Source organism: Bufo bufo, chromosome 5, assembly GCF_905171765.1.
Source record: "Bufo bufo chromosome 5, aBufBuf1.1, whole genome shotgun sequence".
NCBI lineage: Eukaryota > Metazoa > Chordata > Amphibia > Anura > Bufonidae > Bufo > Bufo bufo.
In genome coordinates this window covers 67,949,108-67,963,047 of record NC_053393.1, presented here as the reverse complement: position 1 = coordinate 67,963,047, position 13,940 = coordinate 67,949,108, and the positions used below count along the sequence as shown (strand labels likewise).

At 51.1% G+C, this 13,940-nt stretch overlaps 1 protein-coding gene across 2 annotated transcripts; it reads right to left on the bottom strand.

The window, feature by feature from the left end:
- Nucleotides 1-246: 246 nt before the first annotated feature.
- PDP1 (pyruvate dehydrogenase phosphatase catalytic subunit 1) lies at nt 247-13,169 on the bottom strand. 2 transcript variants are annotated; one of them, XM_040432587.1, is made up of 2 exons: nt 13,023-13,169; nt 247-2,332 (listed from the first exon to the last, which is right to left on the bottom strand). In XM_040432587.1, exon 2 carries the CDS (start codon nt 2,286-2,288, stop codon nt 699-701), a length of 1,590 nt encoding a protein of 529 aa, XP_040288521.1. In that variant the 5' UTR covers nt 2,289-2,332; nt 13,023-13,169; the 3' UTR covers nt 247-698. The 2 variants fall into 2 exon arrangements, with proteins under 2 accessions (XP_040288521.1, XP_040288520.1); XM_040432586.1 differs by lacking the exon at nt 13,023-13,169 and adding an exon at nt 12,824-12,992.
- Between the last annotated feature and the right edge of the window lie 771 nt (nt 13,170-13,940).

Genomic DNA, 13,940 nt, shown 5'->3' with positions numbered 1-13,940 from the left:
AAGGGGTTATCCAATATCATACAACAGCCCCCCCATGTGCCAGGCCCCTCAGAGGGAATATACTTACCCCGGGCCGCTCCTGGTCCCCGCACCGCTGCTTCTCCCTGTACACAGATGAAAACCTGGTGTCGGGGGGGGCAGCCAAATGGCAGGTGGGGACCAGACTCCCATTGCACGGTGGGCCACTCTAGGGAGGCTCGTCCCTGCCTGCCATTGGCTGGTTTCTTACCCCCACCTCCCGCCGGATGTTTTTATCCGTGTACAGGGAGCAGCAGCGGTGCGGGGACCAGGAGCGAGGTAAGTAGATTCCCTCTGAGGCGCCTGGCACATGGGGGGGCTGTTGCACGATATTGGATAACCCCTTTACTGGTGATGAGGAAATGGAAGGAAGATCTCTAGATGACGTAATTAACCCTCTTTATACGGGATCCCCCATATGCTTAGCAGGCAACTACAAACCTAACAAAGTCTATTACAGCTTCAGTATCCCCATAGTAAACTGAAGGGGATCAAGCGAGACTACCAAATCAGAACCTATTGTCTGCCATGCAACATTCTCATACAAAAAAAAAAATGCAAAAAGTTACAGCACTAAGTAAGCAGTTTGATGCCACTCAATAAAAAGTAAACGATGCAAAAAGGTCAGTGAAACGTTGGAGCCTTGATAACTTCGGTAAACTGGTTTAGAGCATAGCGCTTTACTGGTAGGCTCCAACCACATGAGAGTTAAACTGAACAACTATGATTGTGATGTCATCTCTGTACATCCGTGCCAGTTCTTCTGGAAGACTAAGCATCTTTGAAAGCCGCTCGTGGTCGACAGCGCCAAATTCATTATTGCCCACGGCGTGCCTTATAAGATGGGTGGCTGCATTTTGATCTTCAAAAGCGGAAGAAATCCTGGCCCTTCTTTCCGTGAGAAGACCCTGCATCTGTCCCAGTGTAACTTTATAACCACCCACTGCTATGGGCTGCTGATGGTGGACGCCGGTCAGATACTCTCCAACAATTTTCACCACGTCCTGCCTATGCATGGATTCCCAAAGGCCGTCTGTGGCCAATATGAGGAACTTATCTTTAGGTCTTAATCTATGGTAGATCACTTCCGGCTCTGCAGATAAGTAGGGTGGGGTGTGATAATTGGGAGGGATGAATTTAGTGTATTCATTGTCATTCAGCTGATCGGGTCCCGACTCGACGACGCGTTTCTGAAGGTCGATGCTCCACTTGAACTTCACATCGCCAAAAGCTCTGAAGGGCATCAGCAACCCAAGAAGGCGGTCTTGCTTGACCACGCTCTTCTCTTCCTTTGGATGTTCCGATTTAAGCCTTTGAATTTCGGACTCATTTTGAGCGTTATGATCATGGGACATGGTGACTGCAGACCAAGATCCATCTTCTTCCTGGACTCCGAGCAAGGCACGACTATCTCCTGTGTTGGCAACATGCAAGTCCATGCCATCCACGTGGGCCACACATGCAGTGGCCCCTGAAAAGGCCACTCGTAAGACCCAATAGTTCAGAAAAGAGTTAGGATCTCCAACTTGGGCTTCCAAAGATAGGTCATTGTCAAGTCTCTTAAAGGAGTTGATCAAAGCCTCCTTGACATCGGTCGTCTCCCCTGTGTTGAGATCAATAAGCTCCTGCCAGTAGGTCCGTAAACTGTTGAAGTAGAGTTTGGAAGCCTCCTTACTGAAGTAGTCATTCGGATGCTTGTGCCACTGCAAAATGGGTAACAGAGCTCTCCCGCTTTCTACGGCATGTTCAATCTCCAGTAGAGTCTCTTGAGGTAGCAATGAAACAGCGATATAATAGAAGAGTCTTTCACTAACAGCTTGAGCGCAGGCACAACCAGCATGGCCATCAAAAACCCCTAGGAGCATGCCTCGGGTCTGTAAGCAGGTAGCCGCGCTTCTTCTGTCTTCAATTGGGGCATTTGCAGGCAGCTGATTGCTGTCAAACCCAAGGATTGAACTGATATTCTTACCATCAAACTCGGGAACTTTGAAACTGTACTCATTGGCTTTCAAGATGCTGTTGACCTGGGGAGGCGTTAAGTAAAACCGTTGTGGGGTGGTCACATACTGTCGCAGCTGAAAACATTGCTCCCAGGGTCGTCGGAAGGCTGAAGAAAGCTTCCCATCTGCTCCACATCGGAGGGGATTCAGAGATGGATAGCGGGACCTACAGCACAGAGGTTTGTGGTGACAGTAACACACCGAGCTGCAGATCCGGCCCAGCTCGCAACTCCTTAGGAGAGGAAAGAGAAGCTGTGTAGGAACAGACATTGCATCAAGGAGTAAGGATGGAGAGCAACTTCTTCCCGAGAAACCTGTGGAGAGGAAAAGGATATTATTCTACACACGGAAGAACAAGGAACAATCAACATTTGCCAAAATGCATTTTCATGAAAACATTTTGAATAGGACGTTTTGACATGGTTTACAATTAGCCATACCCAGAGGAACATGAACCTGCAGATTCTGGTGGAACAAGAGTACCATCTACGCTGAATGGGAATGTCCCAACTCTCCCATGACCGTGGGGGAAAAGGTGGGTCAGACATGTTGAGCTTTCATGTGTATGGGGACAATCAGAAGAAACAGCTGTGGGGCAAACAAGCGGTGACCTGGCTATCTATGGTGTATGGCCTCCTTCTAGATAATAAAGGTTTTCTTCACATGGTCAGATTATGGTTCTTTGAGAGGGCCTGAGAAAAACAGGATCTGGGAATGCAGATAAAAAGGTTCTGCTTTTGATTCCGTTTTGGTGCTAAATAGGGATGACTTATGGTCCGTGGTAGCAGAATCAACAACGGAATTCTTAGATAACCCGAACCTTGTACGCCGGACTTGAAAGCACAAGTTTGCTCATTCCTAGTGCTAAATATGCATGGAGCTACCACATGGCCAACTCTGCATAGACATTCCCAGAGAGTCTAGAAGCGTTAGAGGGGTTGTGCACGATTACAAGACCATGGCTACTTTCTTCCAAACTAAGCACCAGATCCCTCCATGGGTCTCTGGTATCTGAGCTCTACTGCAGACACAACCCATGGACAGGTGTGGTGCTGGAATAAAGTAGCCATAGTTTTCTAATCTTGGACAAACCCTTTAACCTTGCAGAACCCGCCAGCATCCCACAAGGCAGCTTTCCAAAAGTCAGTGTTTGATCAGCGATTGTAAGCGAAAAAACCATGAGCGGAGCCTCAGAGATAAGGTATAAGGAAAGCTCTGCGCCTGTTCTGTGTGAAAGCGTCCTTACTATACTGCTAGTTTTACATTGAGGCACATTGTGTATTTTCATATTGAATTCTGCAGAAATCTGGCAAAAAATAAAAATATAGAATTTGTTGTATGTTCAACTGGAATCCCATTTTATGGGGTTAATCTCTCCTGGAAGCGTTAGGCTGTATGGAAAGTCTAAGGTTCGCATCTCCGTTTGGTAAATCCCGTCATCTACCAGGATTACCGTATCAGGCGTAGCTGGATACGGCTGGATTCCCACTCACTATAATCGGATTCGGCAGGTTTCCAGCACAAATAGCAGCTTTCTGTCGGAAAACGACACCTGCACGCAGAGTGTTTGTACGGCCGGAGGCTGCCATTTATGCCAGGCCCATGCTGGATACGGGAACTCCGGCAGTCTGTTCCTCTGCTGGAATAGACTACAGAATATACCAAACGGAAATGTGAACAAAGCCCTAGAGATCCTAATTCTTAGAGTAGGGCTGCAGCTATCGATTATTTTAGTAGTCAAGTATTCTACTAATTAATCGAGTACTCTAATAAGAAAAAAAACTAATCAAAAGAACGTTTTCTATAAAAACTCATCAGCCCCCCTCCCCCTTGTGCCATCAGTTCCATCAGCTGCCTACCCCCGTTCCCTCCCCCCCCCCAATGCAATTAGTTCCTCCAGCAGTGCCACCAGCTCCCCCACTCCCCCTCCTAGCCACCAGTGCCCAGCCGCAGCGCCAGTGAACTAAAATACTTACCTTTCCTGTAGGGGGCGCTGCCGACACTCCAGAGATCTTCCATCCTCTTCTTCACGCGCTGCACTGGGACCTGATGTTATAGTGCGCGCTTACATGCACTACGTCCTGAGGATGTGTGTACATCAGGAGCCAGTGTGGCGCGGGCAGGCGGGTGGGCACAGAGCGTGATAGCAAGCTCTTCATTCACATTCTGTGGTCACGTGGCACAAACAAATCATTGATGCAAAACAATTTGCATCGAGGATTTTTTTGTATCGAGTGAATCGATTAATTCGAGTAATCGTTTCAGGCCTAACTTAGGCCTCTTTCACACTTGCGTTGTCCGGATCCGTCGTGCACTCCATTTGCCGGAAGTGCAAAATGCGTTCAGTGTTGCTATGGCACCGAGGACGCTATTAAAGTCCTGGCTGCCATAGTAGTAGTGGGGAGCGGGGGAGCAGTATACTTACAGTCCGTGCGGCTCCCGGGGCGCTCCAGAATGACGTCAGAGCGCCCCATGCGCATGGATGACGTGATCCATGTGATCACGTCACCCATGCGCGTGGGGCGCCCTGACGTCACTCTGGAGCGCCCGGGGAGCCGCACGGACGGTAAGTATACTGCTCCCCCGCTCCCCGCTACACTTTACCATGGCTGTCAGGACTTTAGCGTCCCAGCAGCCATGGTAACCCTTCAGAAAAAGCTAAACGTCGGATCCGGTAATGCGCCGAAACGACGTTTAGCTTAAGGCCGGATCCGGATCAATGCCTTTCAATGGGCATTAATTCCGGATCCGGCCTTGCGGCAAGTGTTCAGGATTTTTGACCGGAGCAAAAAGCGCAGCATGCTGCAGTATTTTCTCCGGCCAAAAAACGTTACGTTCCGGAACTGAAGACATCCTGATGCATCCTGTACGGATTTCTCTCCATTCAGAATGCATTAGGATAAAACTGATCAGGATTCTTCCTGCATAGAGCCCCGACGACGGAACTCTATGCCGGAACAGAACAACGCAGGTGTGAAAGAGCCCTTAGAGGATTCCTGCAAACCAAGCAGTCCTGCAGATTTGCATATAGACATGGCAGACACGGAGAGCAGCAGAAGACATTTACAGGACACTGAAGTGTAGTAAATGCATCGTCTCTGGAGCGTGCAGATGGCATGTGTCCTGCATACACTAGAAGTCACCTCCACCATGAAATACTACACTAACCGCTCAGCCGGATGAAGGCCTCCGAGTATTTTTAGAGCCTGTGTAACCAGAGCTTACCGGGCAGCGCAGGAGCAGGAGGGCCGAGACCGGCCGGATACAATAACCTGGATATAAAGCCTGTATGACACCGGCCAATTGTCGAGCAGATCATTTGCAGTAACGCTCGTTAGTGATGATCTGGCAGTGTAATACTGCCGCCGATTACTCGATAGGGCAATTGCAATCTTTCAGCAGGTTTAAAAATCATCGTTAGCCAGTGGCAGATGGTGTTGTGTAATCCCAATCTGCTACCGGCAAATAATTCTTCATGGGGACGAGCGATGGCATAAGCGATCACTGCTCCTCATACTGTGGAGGAGATCACTGCATGTAACAGCAGCAGTCTCCTCCACTAACGAGCAGGCAATATCTGGGAAGGCACGCTTCCCTCCCAACAATCATCTGCAAAATCTGCAGGTCTAATACAACCTTTACACAGCGATGTATACAGGATATATACCAAAGACCTGGGAGCTACAGTCCATCACAGCAAGGTGCCGTCTACCATCCTGGATGAGAAGAAATGGATTCAACAGGGCCAAGGAGGACATTGTATGCATGTCTATACCATCTGGTCTGTCGCAGATGTCTGCTCTGGTCATGGAACTACACATTCCATCATGTCCAATCCTGGTTTAGAGATGTGTCCCCTATTAAACTCTATGGGGGCCACAAAGAGACATCATATACTGTACGGGCAGGCAGCGGGGCCCAAGGAGACATCATATACTGTATGGGCAGGCAGCGGGGCACAAGGAGACATTATATACTGTATGGGCAGGCAGCGGGGCACAAGGAGACATCATATACTGTACGGGCAGGCAGCGGGGCACAAGGAGAAATCATATACTGTACGGGCAGGCAGCGGGGCACAAGGAGAAATCATATACTGTACGGGCAGGCAGCGGGGCCCAAAGAGACATCATATACTGTACGGGAAGGCAGCGGGGCACAAGGAGACATCATATACTGTACGGGCAGGCAGCGGGGCACAAGGAGACATCATATACTGTACGGGCAGGCAGCGGGGCACAAGGAGACATTATATACTATATGGGCAGGCAGCGGGGCACAAAGAGACATCATATACTGTACGGGCAGGCAGCGGGGCCCAAGGAGACATCATATACTGTACGGGCAGGCAGCGGGGCACAAAGAGACATCATATACTGTACGGGCAGGCAGCGGGGCCCAAGGAGACATCATATACTGTATGGGCAGGCAGCGGGGCACAAGGAGACATTATATACTGTATGGGCAGGCAGCGGGGCACAAGGAGACATTATATACTGTATGGGCAGGCAGCGGGGCACAAGGAGACATTATATACTGTATGGGCAGGCAGCGGGGCCCAAGGAGACATTATATACTGTACGGGCAGGCAGCGGGGCCCAAGGAGACATTATATACTGTACGGGCAGGCAGCGGGGCACAAGGAGAAATCATATACTGTACGGGCAGGCAGCGGGGCACAAGGAGAAATCATATACTGTATGGGCAGGCAGCGGGGCACAAGGAGACATCATATACTGTACGGGCAGGCAGCGGGGCACAAGGAGACATCATATACTGTACGGGCAGGCAGCGGGGCACAAGGAGACATCATATACTGTACGGGCAGGCAGCGGGGCACAAGGAGAAATCATATACTGTACGGGCAGGCAGCGGGGCACAAGGAGAAATCATATACTGTACGGGCAGGCAGCGGGGCCCAAAGAGACATCATATACTGTACGGGAAGGCAGCGGGGCCCAAGGAGACATTATATACTGTATGGGCAGGCAGCGGGGCACAAGGAGACATCATATACTGTACGGGCAGGCAGCGGGGCACAAGGAGACATCATATACTGTACGGGAAGGCAGCGGGGCACAAGGAGACATCATATACTGTACGGGCAGGCAGCGGGGCACAAGGAGACATCATATACTGTACGGGCAGGCAGCGGGGCACAAGGAGAAATCATATACTGTACGGGAAGGCAGCGGGGCCCAAGGAGACATTATATACTATATGGGCAGGCAGCGGGGCACAAGGAGACATTATATACTGTACGAAACCGGACATATTACTTCCTGCAGCGGCCGCCCCCGGCTCCTTATCAGTATAATAATGTCTTGTGGCCCCCATACAGTAATGTCTTCTTGTTGCTCCTGTATGGGGGCAACAGGGAGACCTTATAGTTTATCAGGTGCCATCACCATGTGCAGCGCAGCTCGCAGGCAGGGCCAGGGCCGCAGAAGACATAGACGGTACAACCTTTATTTCTGACGCCTGGGCCGTTAGGGTCTCTCACTCCTCTTCCCCCACCTTGGCTTGGACACGGACTGCTGACTGACTCTGCGCACCTCGCTCCTGTGCTCGGCCAGCGAGGAGGAGCCGGGGGCGGCCGCTGCAGGAAGTAATGTGTCCGGTACACACATGCACCATGCAGGGGCGGGCTGACACAGATTTAGGAGCGGTCAGCACGCATATGACATCACCAAATACCACCGTTATTTGGAAACAGCGATATTGCCGTTACTTAATACCGCGGTATATCGTGGACACCAGTTTACTGCTCAACCTTATTACATACACAGCACTACCACATGCCCATTACACAGATAGTTCACTATATACACATTGCAGACACAGCTCTGCTACATGTCCATTACACAGATAGAACTACTGTGTGCACATTACACACAGAAAACTGTACAATAGACTGGTTACACTGACATGGCCCTGCTTTATACACACCTTCCATACATAAAGTACCTCTGCATTCCCCTAACTCCTCCCACACACATGGCTGATCACATGACTGTGACATCACCACAGGTCCTGTAACCACAACGTAGTGTTTATTCCAGACTCTGGAGCTGCTCCTGGTGATAGAAATGTCTGTGAGAGGCGGGACTTCTCGGGAGAGGGGCGGGGCTTCATGTGTGCCAGACCTCGCAGCTTCTAATACAGCGCTCCCAACTAGAAAAAGACCATGCATAAAAATACGCATGAGTCTTTTTCCAGGGAGTAAAATGGCCTGTACAGGCGTCTGATGCTTGTACAGGCGTTATCGCGACCTCTGGCTGCACAGTGTGCATCGGCAGCCCAAACTACTTCCACTTAGATTGGCTAGAATTGCTCATGTGATCAGTGCTGGCCAATCCATGGGCAGCAGGAAGTGTCTTGCACTACCAAACGCACAGTCTGCACCAGGCAGTCTGAGAAGCAGTGTGGATGGACCGGGAATTAATGATCTGTAGGGTCAGTAGGTAAGTGCTCTGTTCATTAGCTGCCAAGTTAACATGAATAATTCAAGCGTCCGGTTCAAGATGAAACAAAGAGCCTCCGTCAGCATCATGAACCCTATTAAACCAGCTCCAGGCCACGGCTCGCTCAGGTCTAGCCCTGTCAATCAAGGAAGGGGAGTGTGCAGAGCACAGGGGGTGTTAGAGCAGTGCTCAGAGGATTCAGTCCTGCCTCCTGGTGCTCCAATTGCCAATTTGCATATGAATAAAATGTAAATACTTCTGCAGCTGTTCAGCATACAGACAAAAGAAACACATTGTTTTAATCAGCATGATGAGCCCTACCAGCCAGTATGCCGGGTTTAATAGGGTTGATCATGCTGACAGAGGCTCTTTAAAGGGGGTTGTCTCATCTTGCCTTTACTAAGGCGAGATTATACACAGCCCTGACCACACGTTGGCCAGAACACAGTGAGGCGCAGCAAGTAATGGCGAGGTGAGACAAAACTGGGTTTCATGACAGTGAATGATACTTTCTGGTTGATGTCCAGCTGATCCTACACTCAGGAGAACAGACCCTACCTCAGTGCCCATAACACGCACCCACAAGACCTGACCAGATCTCCATCTGCAAGTCATGCTTATCCTTCCATGCCTGGTTCTGGTACTGCCGCTGATCCTGCCAGTTTCTCCCTTGTGCTGAAGAAGTGTCATATCTGTGCGGCAACAACCCGATTTGTTTTAGAGGTCAGCAAAGCAAGTCACCTACTATAATGTGCCAACCACGCGAGGCCTCATGAGCTGATGGATCATGGAGCTTTTCTAGCAAGGCGGTCACGGTCAGCAGAAGGGCACCAGACATCCATGGCATACCCTACTGGAGTACCATCAATGGAGATACCCAAGTGCTCACTCACAAAGCTCCTGCTGAAAACTATGTCACCATGTAGACCCGGCCTCCAGATCCCACCATCCCAATCTTCTCATACATCAGACCAACATTTCAGCATCTTAGGAGACAGCATATCACTAGGCCATGCCATCACAATGAGCAAGGTCCGACCTCTGGGAATCCATCAAGTCCTTCTGGCTTAGCACTAATTCGCCTTCGAAGTTACCCCAGCACAGCGCCCCTCTGCCATCAGGCAGTGCCAGGAACTGCAGCACAAGAGCATTTGCCTGAATGGGACCATACTGCAGATCCCTGTACAGAGGGCGGCCAGGGCGCTGCTGCACGGGTAAAAAGAAACGGTGCTAAACCAACGCTGACGCCCCAGAGCTCAGACCATAAAGTGGTGGCATGTCCTAGCCCTTTAAAAGTTGCCTAAAAAGTATCCTTATGGACAATGGTAACACCACCCAGTTGTCAATTTATTCATACATTTTTAAGAGGAACAACAGAGAGGGACAGCACAATGCAAAACTCTAAGAAAATGTTCTCCAGGATTGTCGTCATTTACTAAATCAGAGGTCAGGAGCGGTGACTGATCCTCTTCACCAGAGCACGGCTGATATGGGCCCAGGCACCTTGTCTAATACCCTTTAAATCCTACAGCAGGGATCAGCAGCCATCAGCACTCCAGCTGCTGTAGAACTACAACTCCCAGCATGCACGCTTACTAAGCTGTTCTTGTAACTCCCACAGGAGTGAAAGGGGGATTCTGGGAGTTGTAGTTGCAGAACAGATGGAGTGCCGGAGGTTGCCGACCCCTGTCCTACAGTGATGGAGATGGGCTAGCTCCACCCGGGATGTAAACTGAACAGAGAAAATCCCAATACTTTACATGCAGACGAATCGCATGAAATCTGCAGCAATCAGGGACATTTTGCAGAATTACAATTAGTGTGGATTGGGTGAGATTTGTCAGAGGACAAACCTGGACATACCCATAATTTCCCCCAGCCAGACGCCCTGATGTTAGCATCGGAGCATCTCATGCGCTGGATCGCGCAGGGCAAGGGCTCTTTACAATAACACACTGCCCGGCAGAAGCTTCCGCCCGGCAGTGTGTTCGGTGACGTCACCGGCTCTAATGGGCGGGCTTTAGCGCTCCCCTAGCCGTTTTACAGGCTAGGGCAGCACTAAAGCCCGCCCATCAGTGCCGTGACGTCACCGGGCTCACTGCTGGGCGGAAGCCTCCGCCTGGCAGCTCCATGGAGAGCCCGATAGGTCACCGGAACACCAAAAAATGCCTTTGCCTTGCATGATTTAGCGAAGGGCAAAGGAGAGCATTGGAGAATGTACTGCTCCGATGCTGAAGTCAGGGGGGCTGCCGGCGTGAAAATGGGGGTATGTCCGGGTTCAGCTCTGAACCCAGAAAACCCCTTTAAAAAGGTGTATACCCATCTGTAGTCACCTCACGAGAGTGATGGCACATCCTAGCGATACGCCAATGTCTGTGATGGGAAGTGTTTTCCAAGATGGTTTTTACTGATGATCTATCCTTGGGACAGGTCATCAGTATCTGACTGTGGGGGGTCCGACCCCTGGGACCCCCGCTAATCAGCTGTTAGAGAAGGCAGCAGAGCTCCTGCGAGTGCTGCAGCCCTCTCTCAGCTCACAGCGCCGTACATTGCATAGTGGCTGTGCTTGGTATTGCGATCACTTGAATGATGCTGAGACGCTCCTAGACCACATGACCGATAAACGTATCGTCACTGGCCTAGGAATAGCGGAGAGAAGGCCGCGGTGCTCACAGGAGCGCTGGTACCTTCTCAAACAGCTGATCGGATACTGATCAGCTATCCCGAGGATAGGTCATCAGTAGGAAATAAAAAAAATATAATATAATATATATATATATATATATTCTCAGAAAACCCCTTTAAGATGGGCCCACTCTGCCGACTGCAGCGTCAGGCCCAGAGTTGCCGACCAGAAGGTTTCTTTTTTCTTCACAACTCATCCCAAAAGCACATGATGTCTGTTCCACCAAATAATGGAACCGGGTCCATACTTGGCCGCAAAATGCGGACCCGTGGAAGTCATCAGGCGCGCAAGAAATACGAACGCATCATGGACAGTATCCGCAGCAGGGCGCACAAGACAAATCTCACGGACGGTTTGCCTTTTTCTTCCTGCGATGAGACGGACCTGCCTCGCGGATTTTGAAATCTGCCGCAAGTCAATGGTTTGGCGATTTTTGCGGACAGATTTTATCCTCTGCACTGCAAGGGTGAGATCTGCGACTAACCCGCATCAAGAACACACGCGGGCTTCAGAGCAGAGACGCGATAAAGCCGTGCGGAATTTCAGCTTTGACATCTTCACCAATGTGTAGGTGCCTTAGGGGGACGTTCACACTCAGGGTTTTTTGTTGACACTGGTTCAGAGCCGATTTGGCGTCAAATGAAAAACCGCTTTCCATTGTTTTCAACAGGATGCCACACCGCACAGCATGCGGCCGAGGACTTTCCAGACGCGTCCATTCTTGGTGCCTCAGATATCGGCAGCAGGAGACGGCTTGATGTTTAGCTGAACTGAGCGCGCTGCACCCCGCGGTGCCACGAGAACCTCCAGTGTGAACATACCCTTCTGCAGATTTTCCGCTGGCCAACGTATTAGGAAAACGTGAGGCAAGCTCGCTCCGTGTGAACACAGGCAAAAAAGGAGTCCTCAGAAACATGGCAAACACAGAGCAGTAAGGGGCAGCCTGTACTCTGCAGGACCATTAACCCTATGTATACCCAGTGCAGTAAGGGGCAGCCTGTACTCTGCAGGACCATTAACCCTATCTACACCCAGTGCAGTAAGGGGCAGCCTGTACTCTGCAGGACCATTAACCCTATCTACACCCAGTGCAGTAAGGGGCAGCCTGTACTCTGCAGGACCATTAACCCTATCTACACCCAGTGCAGTAAGGGGCAGCCTGTACTCTGCAGGACCATTAACCCTATGTACACCCAGTGCAGTAAGGGGCAGCCTGTACTCTGCAGGACCATTAACCCTATGTACACCCAGTGCAGTAAGGGGCAGCCTGTACTCTGCAGGACCATTAACCCTATGTACACCCAGTGCAGTAAGGGGCAGCCTGTACTCTGCAGGACCATTAACCCTATGTACACCCAGTGCAGTAAGGGGCAGCCTGTACTCTGCAGGACCATTAACCCTATGTACACCCAGTGCAGTAAGGGGCAGCCTGTACTCTGCAGGACCATTAACCCTATGTATACCCAGTGCAGTAAGGGGCAGCCTGTACTCTGCAGGACCATTAACCCTATGTACACCCATTGCAGTAAGGGGCAGCCTGTACTCTGCAGGACCATTAACCCTATGTACACCCAGTGCAGTAAGGGGCAGCCTGTACTCTGCAGGACTCCCTGCATTCCACAATGTAGAGGAAGGAGGAAAATCCATGTACGTACCGATCCGCCTGGGCCCGGGACACACACACATTCTCCTGTCACAACAAGCTGCGAACATCCACAACCGGCAACCGCCCGGCGGACAGCACAGACCAGCGCAGGAAGAAGAGGGGAACAGTCCGACATAGGAAGACAGACCGAGACAGCAGCAGAGGAGGGAGAGAGACGCACAGACAGTCACTACGAGGGGAGGCTGTACCTGCGGCCCCTAGTCAGCCCTCTCACAGCCCGCCATCAACGGCACTACTGCGATACACGGAGCTCCGGTACCGGCCGTCCTTCCGCTGAGCAGCGTTAATCTCCTCCGTGACGTCACCGCCAGTGCCCGTCCTTCAGCAGCTCTGAAAAGAAGCTAAGATGCCTCGCCCTCCTCCCCGCCAATAGCAGCGCCTCTTTTTCCAGTAAGCACCGCCCACTCGCCTTCTGATTGGCTGTGAGGTCTAGAAGACTCCCGCCCACCGCCGGCGGCTCTTTGAAGTGCGGTTGCCGAGTGCGCGGATAATGGGCGTAGGGTGTTGGTGGACGGGCGGGCGTCTCGTGTTCGGGCGGGCCCCTGAGTGACAGGCTCGGGAGAGCGTCCAGAGGCCTGGAGACCACTCGTGCATCATCCCCCTTGTGTTACCGCTGCTATGTCTGCGCCTGTATCCTAATGATGGCGCCATAGTACTGACAAATGCTTTGTACCCTAATAATCATCCTTCTCGGAAGTTTTCTTGAGAGTGTCAAGGTGTACTCCTAATTGTACCAACCACAGTGCACCCATAAGAGCAACACCCACAGGACTCCCAGTAACAGTGCACCCATAAGAGTAACACCCACAGGACTCCCAGTAACAGTGCACCCAATAAGAGTAACACCCACAGGACTCCCAGTAACAGTGCACCCATAAGAGTAACACCCACAGGACTCCCAGTAACAGTGCACCCATAAGAGTAACACCCACAGGACTCCCAGTAACAGTGCACCTATAAGAGCAACACCCACAGGACTCCCAGTAACAGTGCACCCATAAGAGTAACACCCACAGGACTCCCAGTAACAGTGCACCCATAAGAGTAACACCCACAGGACTCCCAGTAACAGTGCACCCATAAGAGTAACACCCACAGGACTCCCA